Source organism: Rana temporaria, chromosome 5 (assembly GCF_905171775.1).
Source record: "Rana temporaria chromosome 5, aRanTem1.1, whole genome shotgun sequence".
NCBI lineage: Eukaryota > Metazoa > Chordata > Amphibia > Anura > Ranidae > Rana > Rana temporaria.
The window spans coordinates 8,378,137-8,394,083 of NC_053493.1; the positions used below are offsets into that span (position 1 = coordinate 8,378,137).

The 15,947-nt window shown below is 45.8% G+C and overlaps 1 protein-coding gene across 2 annotated transcripts in view; it reads left to right on the plus strand.

The window, feature by feature from the left end:
- The window catches only part of TOP1MT (DNA topoisomerase I mitochondrial), a 138,670-nt gene that overhangs the window by 67,584 nt on the left and 55,139 nt on the right, over nt 1-15,947 (plus strand). For both annotated transcript variants that reach the window (XM_040352129.1, XM_040352130.1), the window contains 2 exons: nt 5,289-5,404; nt 12,905-13,026. In XM_040352129.1, the coding sequence (XP_040208063.1) occupies nt 5,289-5,404; nt 12,905-13,026 (238 nt within the window). The remainder of the gene's footprint in view (nt 1-5,288; nt 5,405-12,904; nt 13,027-15,947) is intronic.

The following is a 15,947-nucleotide window of genomic DNA, read 5'->3' on the forward strand; positions in this document are numbered from 1 at the left end:
AAGCCCCAAGCCTGTTTTTCAGATTCGGCTTTTACAAGACTAAAACAGTGTTTTTTTTGCTAGAAAATTGCTTAAAACCCCCAAACATTATATGTATATATATTTTTTCTAACACCCTAGAGAATAAAATGACGGTCATCGCAATACTTTTTGTCACACCGTATTTGCGCAGCGGTCTTAAAAGCACAATTTTTTGGAAAAAAAATTCTTTTTTTTAATTAAATAAGACAACAATAAATTTGGCCCATTTTTTTATATATTGTGAAAGATAATCTTACGCCGAGTAAAATGATACCCAACATGTTACGCTTTAAAATTGCGCCCGCTCGTGGCATGGCGTCAAACTTTTACCCTTAAAAATCTCGATAGGCGACGTTTAAAAAATTCTACAGGTTGCATGTTTTGAGTTGCAGAGGAGGTCTAGGGCTAGAATTATTGCTCTCGCTCTAACGATCGCGGCGATACCTCACTTGTGTGATTTGAACACCGTTTTCATATGCGGGCGCTAATCGCGTATGCGTTCGCTTCTGTGCGCGAGCTCGTCGGGGCGCTTTAAAAAAAAATGTTTTATTTTTATTTATTTTATATTTTTTTACACTGAAATAAAAAAAAAATGTATTACTTTTTATTCCTATTACAAGAAATGTAAACATCCCTTGTAATAGAAAAAAGCATGACGGGTCCTCTTAAATATGAGATCTGGGGGTCAAAAAGACCTCACATCTCATATTTAGACTTAAATGCAAAAAAAAAAAAAAATGGAAATTTTGTGATTTAAAAAAATGACAACAAAAAAATTGTCTCTTTAAGACGCTGGGCGGGACTGACATTTTGACGTCGCTTCCACCCAGCAAAGCTATGAGGACGGGTGGGGGCCATCTTGCCCTCACTCGCGTCCTCACTGAACAGGCAGCAGCACCCGATCGCCTCCGCCGCTACCGACGGCTACGGTAAGCGGCGGAGGGGGGGGGGCCCCCTCTCCCGCCACCGATAACGGCGATTTCACGGAGACTGCCGTTATCTTTTACACGCCCGCCCACAAAAGAGATGGATACCTCGGTTGTGGCAGCAGCTGCTGCCGTTACCGAGATATCTATCTTTAAAAAGAGGACGTGTATCTATACAGTGGGCGGGTGTTAACCGGTTAAAGTATTTTTTAGGTTTTCGGGGGAACCCCCTACTAAAAACAGCTTTTTTTTTTTTGGCTTATAGGACATTCGCATAATAGTTACATTGTAGATAATTAACCATGTGAGGTGCCCTGACCATCTTGCACCCAACACAGATGATTTATTAACGAGTTCTACCCAATTATGGCATTCCTCTACTACATGTAAAAAACAAAATGCATTTTTTTTTTTTTAACTAGAAAACGATTTGAACCCCCAAACATTATATACACTGCCTCAAAAAAAATAAAGAAACTCTTTAAAAAAACACATCAGTTCTCAATGGGGGAAAAAATCTCATGCTGGATATCTATACTGATATGGACCGGGTAATGTGTTAGGATCTATACTGGTATCGACTGGGTAATGTGTTAGGATCTATACTGGTATGGACTGGGTAATGTGTTAGGATCTATACTGGTATGGACTGGGTAATGTGTTAGGATCTATACTGGTATGGACTGGGTAATGTGTTAGGATCTATACTGGTATGGACTGGGTAATGTGTTAGGATCTATACTGGTATGGACTGGGTAATGTGTTAGGATCTATACTGGTATGGACTGGGGAATGTGTTGGGATCTATACTGGTATGGACTGGGTAATGTATTGGGATCTATACTGGTATGGACTGGGTAATGTATTGGGATCTATACTGATATGGACTGGGTAATGTGTTTGGGATCTATACTGATATGGACTGGGTGATGTTAGGATCTATACTGGTATGGACTGGGTGATGTTAGGATCTATACTGGTATGGACTGGGTAATGTATTGGGATTTATACTGGTATGTACTGGGTAATGTGTTTGGGATCTATACTGATATGGACTGGGTAATGTGTTTGGGATCTATACTGATATGGACTGGTTAATGTGTTGGGAACGAAAGGATGCCACATCTTTCGATGAAAATTATCAACCTACAGAGGGCTGAATTCAAAGCAGACACCCGAAAAATCAAAGTGAAAAAATTATGCAGCAGGCTCGTTCATTTTGCTGAAATTTTATTGCAACAACTCAAAATGGTCCTCCAGTAGTTTGGCTCCCACATGCTTGTATGCATGCCTGACAAGATCAGGGCATGCTCCTAATGAGACGACGGATGGTGTCCTGGGGTATTTCCTCCCAGATCTGGACCAGAGCATCACTGAGCTCCTGAACTGAACAGACTGAGGTGCAGCCATTTCAGTGTTGGATGGCCTGAAACATAATGTCCCAGAGGTGTTCTATTGGATTTAGGTCAGGCGAGTGAGGGGGGCCATTCAATGGTATCAATTCCTTCATCCTCCAGGAACTGGCTGCATGCTCTCGCCACAAGAGGCCGGACATTGTCGTGCACCAAGAGGAACCCAGGACCCACTGCACCAGCGTAGGGTCTGACAATGGGTCCAAGGATTTTATCCCGATACCTAATGGCAGTCAGGGGGCCATTGTCTAACCTGTAGAGTTTTGTATCGGAGGAAAAGATAATCCGCACTCCGGTCGTTGCTCTTTAAAAAAAAATCTTTGTTTTTGTTGACAAGCCACAGTGAACAAATGCAAATAAGAAAAGTTGCCGCGTTTTAGCCTGTAAGGCTTTAGTCATAATGGTTATGACTAAGGCCTTATAGGCTGAAACGCATAAACTTTTCTTATTTGCGTTTCTTCACTGTGGCTTGTCAATAAAAACAAATATTTTTTTAAAAAGGCAACGACCAGAGTGCAGATTATCTTTTCCTAATTACTCTACTCCCCTAGTGACTGGATCGAGCACCCTGGAGCTCCGCTATCTATGTGGTGTATGGATAGTAGCACTGACTTTTCTGTTTATACTAGAGGTCTGTGCATCCCTCCATGGATATGCCTCCTCAGACCATAACTGACCCACCACCAAGCCGGACATGCCGAACCATGTTCCAGGCAGCAGAACGTTCTCCATCGCTTCTCCAGATCCTTTCACGTCTGGCACATATTTTCAGGGTGAACCTGCTCTCATCTGTAAAAAGCATGGGGCACCAGTGGCGGACCTGCCAATTCTAGTGTTCGATGGCAAATGCCAATTGAGCTCCATGGTGCCGGGGGCAGTAAGCACAGGTCCCACTAGAGGATGTCTGGGCCCTTAGGCCACCCATATGAAGTCTGTTCACACCAGTGGCATGCTGGGGATCATTTAGTAGGGATCTGGCAGAGCTCATCCTGTTCCTCCTTGCACAAAGGAGCAGATACTGAGTTTTTTTTCTCATCAAGTGGCTGCTCAGACACTTTGTTTGCTTTTACTTTCTAAGGAATCGCTGGCTCAAAAAAAAATTCTATATTGACCACTGCTACAGGGAGGACTGAGATGTCGTCGCTCCCGTCCAAGGACGGATTTGTACGGCGCACAGGGAGCGGTTAAATAAAACAATGTGAGGCACCCTGACTATTGTACACTCATAGGTGGATTCAGAAAGACTTAGGCCGGCGTATCAGTAGATACGCCGGCCTAAGTCTGAATCTGCGCCGACGCAAATTTAAGCGTATTCTGGTAACCAGATACGCTTAAATTAGGCTAAGATACGAGCGGCGTAAGTGTCCTAAAGTGTAATTTTTAGGCTGGCCGCTAGGTGGCGCTTCCATTGCGGTTGGCGTAGAATATGTAAATGACTAGATACGCCGATTCACGAACGTACGCCCGGTAGGGCTGCACGATTCTGGTCAAAATGAGAATCGCGATTCTTTTGCTTAGACTAAAGATCACAATTCTCTCACGATTCTCAAAAATTGATTGCCAGAAACCCCCCTAAATAAACCTGTGATTTATTTGAAAATACGAATATATAAAAAACAGACCAGTGGTATGTCTATAATGTTAAAGACCATATAACTCTTTTGAAAAAAGCAGAATCAAACTTTGATTTTGCTTTTTTTCATAGGTGTTATATGGTCTTTAACAATATAGACATATCACTGGTCTGTTTTTTATAGATCAGAAGCAGTACCGCCGGCAAACCACTGGGTGGCGCATGGATACACACAGTTGTACAGAACTGTGAGAAAGATAAATACATCAGAAGCAGTACCGCCGGGAACCACTGGGTGGCGCATGGATACACACTACAGTTGTATTGAACTGTGAGAGAAGTCCAGGCTGCTCACGTCTGTCCCGTTGTCGGCGGCATTTGCGTTCCACGCTGGTTACGTGGAATGGCGGTGACATATAAGAATCGCGGGTCATACCGCGGGGAGATCGCAGGCGGGGAGAATCGAAATCGCGATTCTCTCCGCGATTAATCGTGCACCTCTAACGCCTGGCCGACGCAGTACAGATACGCCGTTTACGTAAGGCACTTTCAGGCGTAAAGTTATTCCATCAAATAGCTGGACTAGTAATGTTAAGTATGGCCGTCGTTCCCGCGTCGAAATTTGAAAATTTTACGTCGTTTGCGTAAGTCGTCCGTGAATAGAGCTGGACGTAATTTACGTCCACGTCGAAACGAATACGTCCGTGCGGCGTACTTTGCTGCAATGCACACTGGGATATGTACACGGATGGCGCATGCGGCGTTTGTAAAAAAAAAAACGTCAATCACGTCAGGTCACACACCCTCATTTGAATTAGGTGCGCTTACGCCGGCCCCATTTACGCTACGCCGCCGTAACTTAGCAGGCAAGTACTTTGTGAATACAGTACTTGCCTTGCAAACTTACGGCGGCGTAGTGTAAATACGATACGCTACGCCGCCCGCAACGATGCGCCTGCCTACCTGAATTCAGCTATCAGTGTTTAGAGCGAAAGTGATTTAGTTGGATAAAGGAAATGTATACCAACTTTTTAAAGAAACCGCCCCCCCCCCCCAATTCCCTCTGCATGCAAATCGCCCTCCATCCAGTGCCTTTACTTACCACCTTCAATCTTCCTTCTCATCCAGAATACGGTCTTTGGTCGCTGCCTATATCAGTTCATATCCGAACCCACCACAGGTAGTTACTGACTGGCAAATATTTGCAGGCAATGCAGAGATAGAAATGAGGATACAACCAGATGGTCCTTTGCGCCCTGCGTCTTTTTTATTTAATTTTTTTCAATTTTTTTATACCCTTATATAGATTTGTTTGTTTGCTGTGAATTTGTTGTAAACCTGATTTCATGTTTGTAGGTGGGAAGAAGCCAATCATGACGATGGCACCAAGTGGAAGTTTCTTGAACATAGAGGCCCATACTTTGCTCCTCCGTATGAACCTCTTCCAGATGACGTCAGGTTTTACTATGATGGTAAGGGCAACCAGTGCCAACCCTTCTTATAATGGTATGGGCAAGCAGTGCCAACTTTTCTTTAGAAATTCTATCTTTTTATTTTATATCCAAAAAGGAGGAATTATCCAGGAAACAAAACAGAATGAAAAAAATAGTTATGGTCACAATTCTTATTTCACAATATATGTTCACCTATATTTACATTTATTTCTTTTTCACCCGTTACCTTAATCTTAATTGTAACAAGGGCTTCTCTATTCCTCCCCTTTTTTTCCTTCCTTCCTTCCTCCCCCCCCCCCCCCCAAAAGAAAGAGGGGGGGAAATCCGCCCCCCCCCCCCCCAATTCCCCAAGAAGAGATGGATGGGTCAGGCTTCTATTTAGTCTCCCGTGCAGGTACGCATCTCGTACTGGGGTATCTCCAATGCCAACTGTTCTTTTACTACAGGGGTCTCCAAACTTTCTAAGCAAAGGGCCAGTTTACAGTCCTTCCACTGACTAACCAATGATGTTGCATTATTCCTCCCAATGACGGGACACTATTTCTCCCACTGACACCAATGATGGGGCACTATTCCTCCCACTGACACCAATGATGGGGCACTATTCCTCCCACTGACACCAATGATGGGGCACTATTCCTCCCACTGACACCAATGATGGGGCACTATTCCTCCCACTGATACAAATGAGGGGGCACTTTTCCTCCTCCTCCTGGCCCAGGACATTTTCTACCCCCAGCTGGTCACATTCTGCCCCCCCCTGAAGTCTGAAGGACAGTAAACTGTCTCTTTGAAATATTTGGTGACCCCACCCCTGGTGTGGAAGAGCTCTAGTGGCCAGCACAGTACCCATTTGAAACACCTTTTAGATGAATTGGAGTGACAATTGCAAACCTGGCCTTCTCAATATATCTGTTACTTGTATTACAAATGCTGTTTTGACTGAATAGGCTCATATTCTTCCAGATTCCCCAGAATCTTGTGGAAAGCCTTCTCAGAGGATTGGAGGCAATTGTTATTACATAGTTACATTGTTGGTCATAGTTGGGTTGAAAAAAGACACAAGTCCATGTAGTTCAACCATAAAAAAAAAAAATATCATACATTGCCATATACCCAATTCTATACCCACAGTGGATCCAGAGGAAGGTTGAAAACCCCAGCAGAGCATGAGATCCAATTTGCTCCAGCAGGGGAAAACATTTCTTCCTGATCCCCTGAGAGGCAATCGAATTTTCCCCGGATCAAATTTACCTATAAAAGTACCCAGTTATATTCTGTACATTTAGGAAAGTATCCAGACTTTTTTTATAGCAATCTACGGAGCTGGACATAATCGCCTCTGAAGGGAGTCTATTCCACATTTTCACAGCTCTTACTGTGAAGAAACCTTTCCGTATTTGGAGGTGAAATCTCTTTTCCTCTAGATGTAAAATAACTCGACACCAAGTTCACCCCTTATATATTTGTACATGACGATCATATCCCCCCCCCCCCTTTTTTTTTTTTCTTTTTTTTTTTTTTAAAGTGTATTTTGTGCGTGTACTCGAGAGAGGAGCCGGACTGCAGGAGTTGGGAGTAGGCAGGCCTCTCCCAGAGGCAATCTGCCACCTTTCTCCATGCCCCGGGTGGCAATGGCGGGTGTGTGAGGGGGTCCTCCCACACTGCCCGCCCTACCTGCTCTGCTTTGAAGCCCAACAGGGCAGAGGGACTCCCTATAAGGGAGTGAGAGGATCCTGCCCACTCAACCAGCCCCGTTAGTCCTTCGCCTCTCTTTTTAGAGACCGCGTGGTCAAAGTGCGTGATGTTAACCCAATTTCGAGTGCGTGTAAGTGTGGTGGTTTTTGTGGGAGGGGGGTGGGCGTACTAAGCGCAGGCTTACCTCGCATAGCACACCCACCGGGAGCCGGGCTGAGACCACCAAACTCAATTCACATGTAGCCGAGACCGGGATCCGAACCCCTAGCTGCAGAGGTGAATGGCTTGTCAGCGCAGTGCCAATCGCGTTGAGCCACCGCAGCTCCTCATATCCCCCCCCTTAACCCTCTCCCGCCGAGCGTACGCATATATGCGTCCTCGGCTTTCGGGGGTTATACCGGGATGATGCCCACAGCTGCAGGCATCATCCCGGTACCGTTGTTTAGATCCAGCGATTGGCTATCCAGGCATAACAACCAATGCCGCTTGGTTGTTATGCGGGAGGGGACATTCCCCCCCCCCTCTCGCCGCTCTTGACCGGGCCTCCGATCCCACCGGGAGACCCGATCCGCAATCCAATGCCTCCAGTGTTTAGGCTCAGGCTAAAACGAACCCGTAAACGGCTTCGATTCAGTCTCCGCAATGTAAACACGGAAGCGGCGTCGTGACGTCCCTTCCAGATTATTCGGCATGCCAATGGCGCCTGATTTAAAAAAGTACACAGTATTCAGAATCGCCGTTTTCGGCGATTTTGAATACTTTGAAGTGCACAGGAGGGATTTGGTGTCTTTTAGACCCCCGATCCCTCCATAAAGAGTACCTGTCGCCACCTATTACTGTCACAAGGGATGTTTCCTTGTGACAGCAATAAAAGTGATAAAAAAAAAACACACTTTAATATTATAAAATTAAATAAGGGGGGGGGGGGAACATTTTTAAAGCACCCTGCGAGCTTGCGCAACAAAGAAATCACACACGGAAGTCGCACCCGCATATGAAAACGGTGTTCAAATCACACGTGAGGTATCCCCGCGATCGTCTGAGCGAGAGCAATAATTCTAGCCCTAGATCTCCTCTGTAACTCTAACCTGGTAACCTTAAAAAAAAAAAGTTTAAAGTGTCGCCTATGGAGATTTTTAAGTACAGTAGTTTTTCGGCATTCGGCGTGCAATTATAAAGCGTGACGTGTTGGGTATCTATTTACTCGACGTAACATCATCTTTCACATTATACAAAGAAATTGAGCCAACTTTACCGTATCATTTTTTTTCCAATTCATGAAAGTACATTTTTTTCCCAAAAAGTTGCGTTTAAAACACCACTGCACAAATACTGTGTGACATAAAATATTGAAACAATCGCCATTTTATTCTCCTAGATTCTCTGCTAAATATATATATATACAGTGATACCTCGGTTCACGAACTTAATTCGTGAACTGACTCTGGTCGCGAACCGAATTGGTCGCGAACCGAGGCACATTTTCCCATAGGGTTCAATGTAAATCCGGTTAATCCGTGCTGACCTTTTTTTGGGGGTTTTTGAAGCACAAAAATTACAATACACATTAGTACAGTATAGTAATGTATAAAGAGAGGACACTAACCTTGCTTGTGATGACTTCTGGCATGGAGGAAGGCAGGTGGGAGGCAGGTGGGAGGCAGTTATTGTTTGGAGGGAGAGTCCCCCTCCATAAGGACATCAGGGGGATCTCCTTCAGGGGTTTCCTCTCTCCTTTGTCTCCTAGCTGCAGGCTCAGTTTTGCTGAAAAATCTGTCCAATGTCACTTGTCTCTTCCTGCGCTGCATAACCCTCCGGAAATGAGAGACCACATTATCATTCATGAGATTTAACACTCTGTTCACGACAGTTATGTTGGGGTGGTGCTTTTCAAAAAAATCATGGCACTCATTCCATTTTTGCATAATGGATTTTATGGCATCACTGCTAACCTCCTCCCTTTCTTCCTCTTCCTCAGTGGAATGCTCCTCAAGAAGTGCCTTCTGCTGCTCACTGTGGAGTTCAGAAAGTTCTTCCGTGGTCAGCTCCTCCCTATGTTCCTCAACAAGCTCTTCCACATCAGCACCATCAACGTCCAGACCCATACTCTTGCCCATGGACACAATTTCCTCCACTACCTCAGCATCAGGCACTTCAATGTCATGTTCACGTTCAGCGACACATTCTGGCCACAGTTTCCTCCAGGCTGAATTTAGGGTTCGGGGAGTGACCTCTTCCCAGGCTTTGTCAATGAGGTTAATGCAGTGGGCAACATTGAAATGTTTCTTCCAGAAGTCTTTCAAAGTCAAGGACGTCTCTTCAGTGACATTAAAACACCTAGTGAAGAGCGCCTTTGTGTACAGCTTCTTGAAGTTGCAGATGACTTGCTGGTCCATAGGCTGCAGAAGTGGTGTTGTGTTGGGGGGGAGGAACTTTACCTTGATGAAGTCATACTCAGCATCCATATCATCCACCAAGGCTGGAGGGTGTGCCGGGGCATTGTCCATCAGAAGAAGGCACCTTTCAGGCAGCTGGTTATCAGAAAGATATTTTCTGACGGTGGGTGCAAACACCTCGTGCAGCCATTCCATAAACAATTGCCTTGTGACCCAAGCTTTGGCATTGGCTCTCCACATGACGGGCAGTCTGGCCTTGTTCACATTTTGTTCCCTAAATGCACGAGGGGTCTGAGAATGGTACACCAGTAGTGGTTTAATTTTCAGATCGGCGCTTGCGTTGGCACACAGCAAAAGGGTCAATCTGTCCTTCATGGGCTTGTGCCCTGGTAGTGCCTTTTCCTCCTGCGTGATATAGGTTCTGTTCGGCATTTTTTTCCAGAAGAGCCCTGTTTCATCACAGTTGAACACTTGTTGAGGGACGTATCCTTCTGTCTTCATGAATTCCGCAAAGTCTAACTTGTAGGCTTCTGCTGCGGCCTTGTCAGAACTGGAAGCCTCACCATGTCTAATCACACTGTGGATGCCACTTCTCCTGCGGAATTTTTCAAACCACCCCCTACTGGCTTTAAATTCGTCACTTGCTGCAGTTGTAGAGGGGCTTCTTTGCAGTAAATAACTGTGCAATTTCCTGGCTTTCTCACAGATCATAGCTTCACTAACGCTATCACCTGCCAGCTGTTTCTCATTCAACCACACAAGCAAAAGTTTTTCCACCTCTTCCAGCACTTGCGTCCTCTGCTTGGTTAACATTGTTACTCCTTTTGCAACATCAGCTCCTTTGATGGCGGCTTTGTTTTTCAGAATAGTCGAGATTGTTGACTTTGCCATCTTGTACTCCGAGGCCAGATCAGTCACACGAATACCACGGTCATGCTTTTCTATAATTTCCTTCTTCAGCTCAATGGTTATTTTCTTCACAACCTTGCTGTCACCTTTACTACTGCTCTGCACTTTCTTTTTGCCCCCATGCTTGCGCTGCACATTCTTGTCACCTGCATTTCCCCTTTGCACATTGTCACTTGCATTTCCACTTTGCACATTGTCACTTGCATTTCCACTTTGCACATTGTCACTTGCATTTCCACTTTGCACATTGTCACTTGCATTTCCACTTTGCACATTGTCACTTGCATTTCCACTTTGCACATTGTCACTTGCATTTCCACTTTGCACATTGTCACCTGCATTGCTGTTCTTGTCACCTTCATTGCTGCTCTGCACTTTCGTCTTTCCACTATGCTTCTTGGGAGCCATATTGCGCTGCACATTCTTGTCACCTGCATTTCCCCTTTGCACATTGTCACTTGCATTTCCCCTTTGCACATTGTCACTTGCATTTCCCCTTTGCACATTGTCACTTGCATTTCCCCTTTGCACATTGTCACCTGCATTGCTGTTCTTGTCACCTTCATTGCTGCTCTGCACTTTATTCTTTCCACTATGCTTCTTGGGAGCCATATTGGGTGTCCAGTGAACTGTACAATACAGCAAGAACAGCAAGAACAGTACTGTAGTACAGTACAGTACTGTATGTGCTAAAAAGCACACCAAAAATCAAAAAATACCTTGAAATGTATGCACAGTACTCGCAGTACACTTCTTTCTGTGTGTCTTCTTCTCTCCACGATCTTCCTACAGGAAGTCACGACCATGTGACAGCCTGGAAATAGCATTAAAATGGCCGCGGCTCCTGTTCGTGAACCGAGGCGGAGTTCGTGAACCGGAGCATATTTATATGAACTTTTCTGTTCGTGAACCGAGTTGTTCGTGAACAGAAGCGTTCGTGAACCGAGGTATCACTGTATAATGTTTGGGGGTTCTACGTAATTTTCTAGCAAAAAATACGGATTTTAACTTGTAAACACCAAATGTCAGAAATGGGCTTAGTCATGAAAGGGTTAATCTCCTATTCTCAAGAGAGAATAAATTCAGTTCCTCTAATCTCTCCTCATAGCTGAGCTCCTCCATGCCTCTTATCAGTTTGGTTGCACTTCTCTGCACTTTCTCCAGTTCCCTGATATCCTTTTTGAGAACTAAACTGCATATTCCAGATGAGGTCTTACTAATGATTGGTACAGATCTCTCTCTCTCTTTCTCTCTCTCTCTCTCTCTCTCATACCTCTTAACCACTTAAGGACCCCTTCGCCGATTTACGTCGGCAGAATGGCATGGCTGGGCACATCCACATTAAGCCCAGCCGTGGGGTCGCACGCGACCCGGTCCGAAGCTTTGTGGCCGCGGGACTCGCGGCCCCGATCGCCGCTGGAGTCCCGCGATCGGTCCCTGGAGCTGAAGAACTGGGAGAGCTGTGTGTAACTGGCGCCGTCATCGATCGTGTGTTCCCTTACATAGGGAATCACAATCGATGTCACACCTACAGCCACAGCCCCCTACAGTTGGAAACACAGATGAGGTCACACTTAACCCCTTCAGCGCCCCCTTGTGGTTAACTCCCAAACTGCAATTGTCATTTTCACAGTAAACAATGCATTTTTAATGCATTTTTTGCTGTGAAAATGACAATGGTCCCAAAAATTGTCCGAAGTGTCCGCCATAATGTCGCAGTCACGAAAAAGAATGCTGATCGCCGCCATTAGTAGTAATAAAAAAATGCAATAAAACTATCCCCTATTTGTAAACGCTATAAATGTTGCGCAAACCAACCGATAAACGCTTATTGCGATTCTTTTTTTTACCAAAAATAGGTAGAAGAATTTGTATCGGCCTAAACTGAGGAAAAAAAAGTTTTTTATATATATTTTGGGGGATATTTATTATAGCAAAAAGGAAAAAATTGTCGCTCTAATTTTGTTTATAGCGCAAAAAATAAAAACCGCAGAGGTGATCAAACACCACCAAAAGAAAGCTCTATTTGTGGGGGAAAAAGGACGCCAATTTTGTTTGGGAGCCACGTCGCACGACCGCGCAATTGTCAGTTAAAGCGACGCAGTACCAAATCTCAAAAACTGTCCGGATCCTTTAGCTGCCTAAAGGTCCGGGTCTTAAGTGGTTAATACAAGAAAGGACTTTGCTCACTTTGGAAACCGCAGCTTGGCATTGCGTGTTATTATTGAGCTTATGATCTACCAAAACCCCCAAAACTTTGCCACAAAGTGGGGGGACCAACGCTATAAATAATGGTCGTGGTTTTGAGATGTGACGTCCAACAAGCTCCTGTAGGTGTGATGGGCAGGTGTCCTCAAACTTGTGACATGTTCGGAACAAACACATAACTGAAATCATGTTAGAAGCTAGGAAATACGGTCAGGGTGGAAATCCAGGTGCCATGTGTAACACAATATAGTCTGCAGCTGCTTTGTCGGGGTTATTGCACTCATTTATCCTTTTCCATGTATTTTAGGAGAAGAGATGAAACTTAGTTTGCCGGCTGAGGAAGTTGCCACTTTCTATGGCAAAATGCTGGATCATGAATACACCACCAAAGACGTATTCCAAAAGAATTTCTTTGCGGACTGGAGGGAAGTAAGTACTACATTGAAAGGATGACTGAGCCGATCCGTTTCCTAGAATTATTATTTTTATTATTATTTAGCTACTCTGTATAGCGCCGTCAATTTACGCAGCTTTTTACTTGGCCACTTGCCGACCTCCTCATGTAGATATACGTCAGCAGAATGGCACGGACAGGCACATCAACGTACCTGTACGTCCTCTGCTTGACGTGGGTCGGGGGTCCGATCGGGACCCCCCCCCCCCCCGCTACATGCGGCAGTCGGTAAGCCTCGGGGAGCGATCCGGGACGAGGGCGCGGCTATTCGTTTATAGCCGCCCCATCGCGATCGCTCCCCGGAGCTGAAGAACGGGGAGAGCCGTATGTAAACACGGCTTCCCCGTGCTTCACTATGGCGGCGCATCGATCGAGTGATCCCTTATATAAGGGAGACTCGATCGATCACGTCAGTCCTACAGCCACACCCCCCTACAGTTGTGAACACACACTAAGTGAACACTAAATGTTACAGCGCCCCCTGTGGTTAACTCCCAAACTGCAACTGTCATTTTCACAATAAAGAATGCAATTTAAAGCGGTCCTCCACCCTAAAGTGGAGTCCCGCTGATCGGAACCCTCCCCCCCTCCGGTGTCACTTTTGACACCTTTCAGGGGGGAGGGGGGTGCAGACACCTGTCTAAAGACAGGTATTTGCACCCACTTCCGGCCACACGATACGGGCGAAAGACGGGCATTCCGTCACATCCCGTCTGTCGCCCGTTGTGTGCTGGGAACACTCGGCTCCCAGCACACAGCGTGTGAGCCAATCGGCGGGCGCAGCGCGACTCGCGCATGCGCCGTAGGGAACCGGGCAGTGAAGCCGCAGCGCTTCACTTCCTGGTTCCCTCAGCGTGGATGGCGGGGGGAGCAGCAGAGTGACGAGCGATCGCTCGTGCTCTGCTGCGATCGGCGCTGGACTCCAGGACAGGTAAGTGTCCTAATATTAAAAGTCAGCAGCTGCAGTATTTGTAGCTGCTGACTTTTAATATTTTGTTCCCGTGGCACATCCGCTTTAAATGCATTTTTTGCTGTGAAAATGACAATGGTCCCAAAAATGTGTCAAAATTGTCCGACGTGTCCACCATAATGTCGCAGTCACGAAAAAAATCGCTGATCGCCGCCATTAGTAGTAAAAAAAATAAAAATGCAATAAAACTATCCCCTATTTTGTAAACGCTATAAATTTTGCGCAAACCAACTGATAAGCGATTTTTTTTTTTACCAAAAATAGGTAGAAGAATACGAATCGGCCTAAACTGAGGGAAAACAAATATGTTTATATATGTTTTTGGGGGATATTTATTATAGAAAAAAAAAATATTGAATTTTTTTCAAAATTGTCGCTCTATTTTTGTTTATAGCGCAAAAAATTAAAAACCGCAGAGGTGATCAAATACCACCAAAAGAAAGCTCTATTTGTGGGGAAAAAAGGACGCCAATTTTGTTTGGGAGCCACGTCGCACGACCGCGCAATTGTCTGTTAAAGCGACGCAGTCCCGAACTATAAAAACCCCTTGGGTCTTTAGGCAGCATATTGGTCCGGGGCTTAAGTGGATATACATTGTACATTCAGATCGGTCCCTACTAGGGTTGTCCCGATACTAGTATCGGTATCGGGACCGATACTGAGCATTTGCGCAAGTACTCGCGCAAATGCTCCCCCGATACTTTTTTTGGAGAGGGGGCGGAAAGAGCCGCTGTCTAGTCCCCAAAGAGCAAGCCAAGCCTGTCATGTATAGCCCCTCCCCCTTGTCCGGGCACTTTGATAGACAGATCACCCATCCCAGGATTGGATGAGTGATCTGTCTATCAAAGTGCCCGGACAAGGGGGAGGGGCTATATATGACAAGGCGCGGCGGGGAACACACAACTATTCAAATGAAAGCTGTAATGTTCCCCGCGCTGATCAACTAGGCGCGGGGGGGGGGCAGTTCACTCCCCCCCCCCCCCCTTCTCAATTTGCGGCGGAAGATCCCACCGTCTCCACCCCAGGTTCTATGTTCCAGGGGACCCATGCCTGAAGCTGTGTGTAAGGGGCATCAACATTCCTGGGGGGGCACCTGTGCGGGCTCTCTCCCCGGGACTCGGCTCCTGTGTCCCTGGATTTGATTGACAGCAGGGGAAACCAATGGCCCCTGCTGCTATTTCTCTGTCCAGTGATGAGAGAGACGGTGGCTCGAGCTTCTGCGCTCGTGCACATCGCTGGATTGGGTTCCGGTAAGAAAAAGGGGGGGGGATGATGCAGCACAAAAGGTTTTTCACCTTAACACTTAGAATGCATTAAAGCGGGGGTTCACCCAAAAAAAAAATGTTTCAACATTACATTCAGCCGAGTTATCAGAATGACCTTAGGCGGGGTTTTTTTTTTTTATTTCATTGCCGTACGTACCGTATTTTCACCGCCGCTTCCGGGTATGTAATCTGCGGGACTGGGCGTTACTAATTGATTGACTGACAGGCTTCCGACCGGCGCATACAGCGCGTCACGAGTTGCCGAAAGAAGCCGAACGTCGGTGCGCAGGCGCCGTATAGAGCCGACTCGCAGTCCCGCTGCTTTCGGCAACTCGTGACGCGCTGTATGCGCCGGTCGGAAGGATGTCAATCAATTAGGAACGCCCAGTGCCGCAGATTACATACCTGGAAGTGGCGGTGAAAATACGGTATGTATGGCAATGAAATTTTAAAAAAAAAGCCGATTGTCATTCTGACAACTCGGCTGAATGTAATGTTAAAAAAATCTTTTTTTTTGGGGTGAACCCCCGCTTTAAGGTTGAAAACCTTGGGCCAAATCTTCAAAAGAGATACGCAGGCGGAACTGCTGTTCAACCTGCGTATCCCTGTGCCTAACTTTGGAAACGATCCTCAAAAGGATTTTTCCAAAGATAGGCAGAAG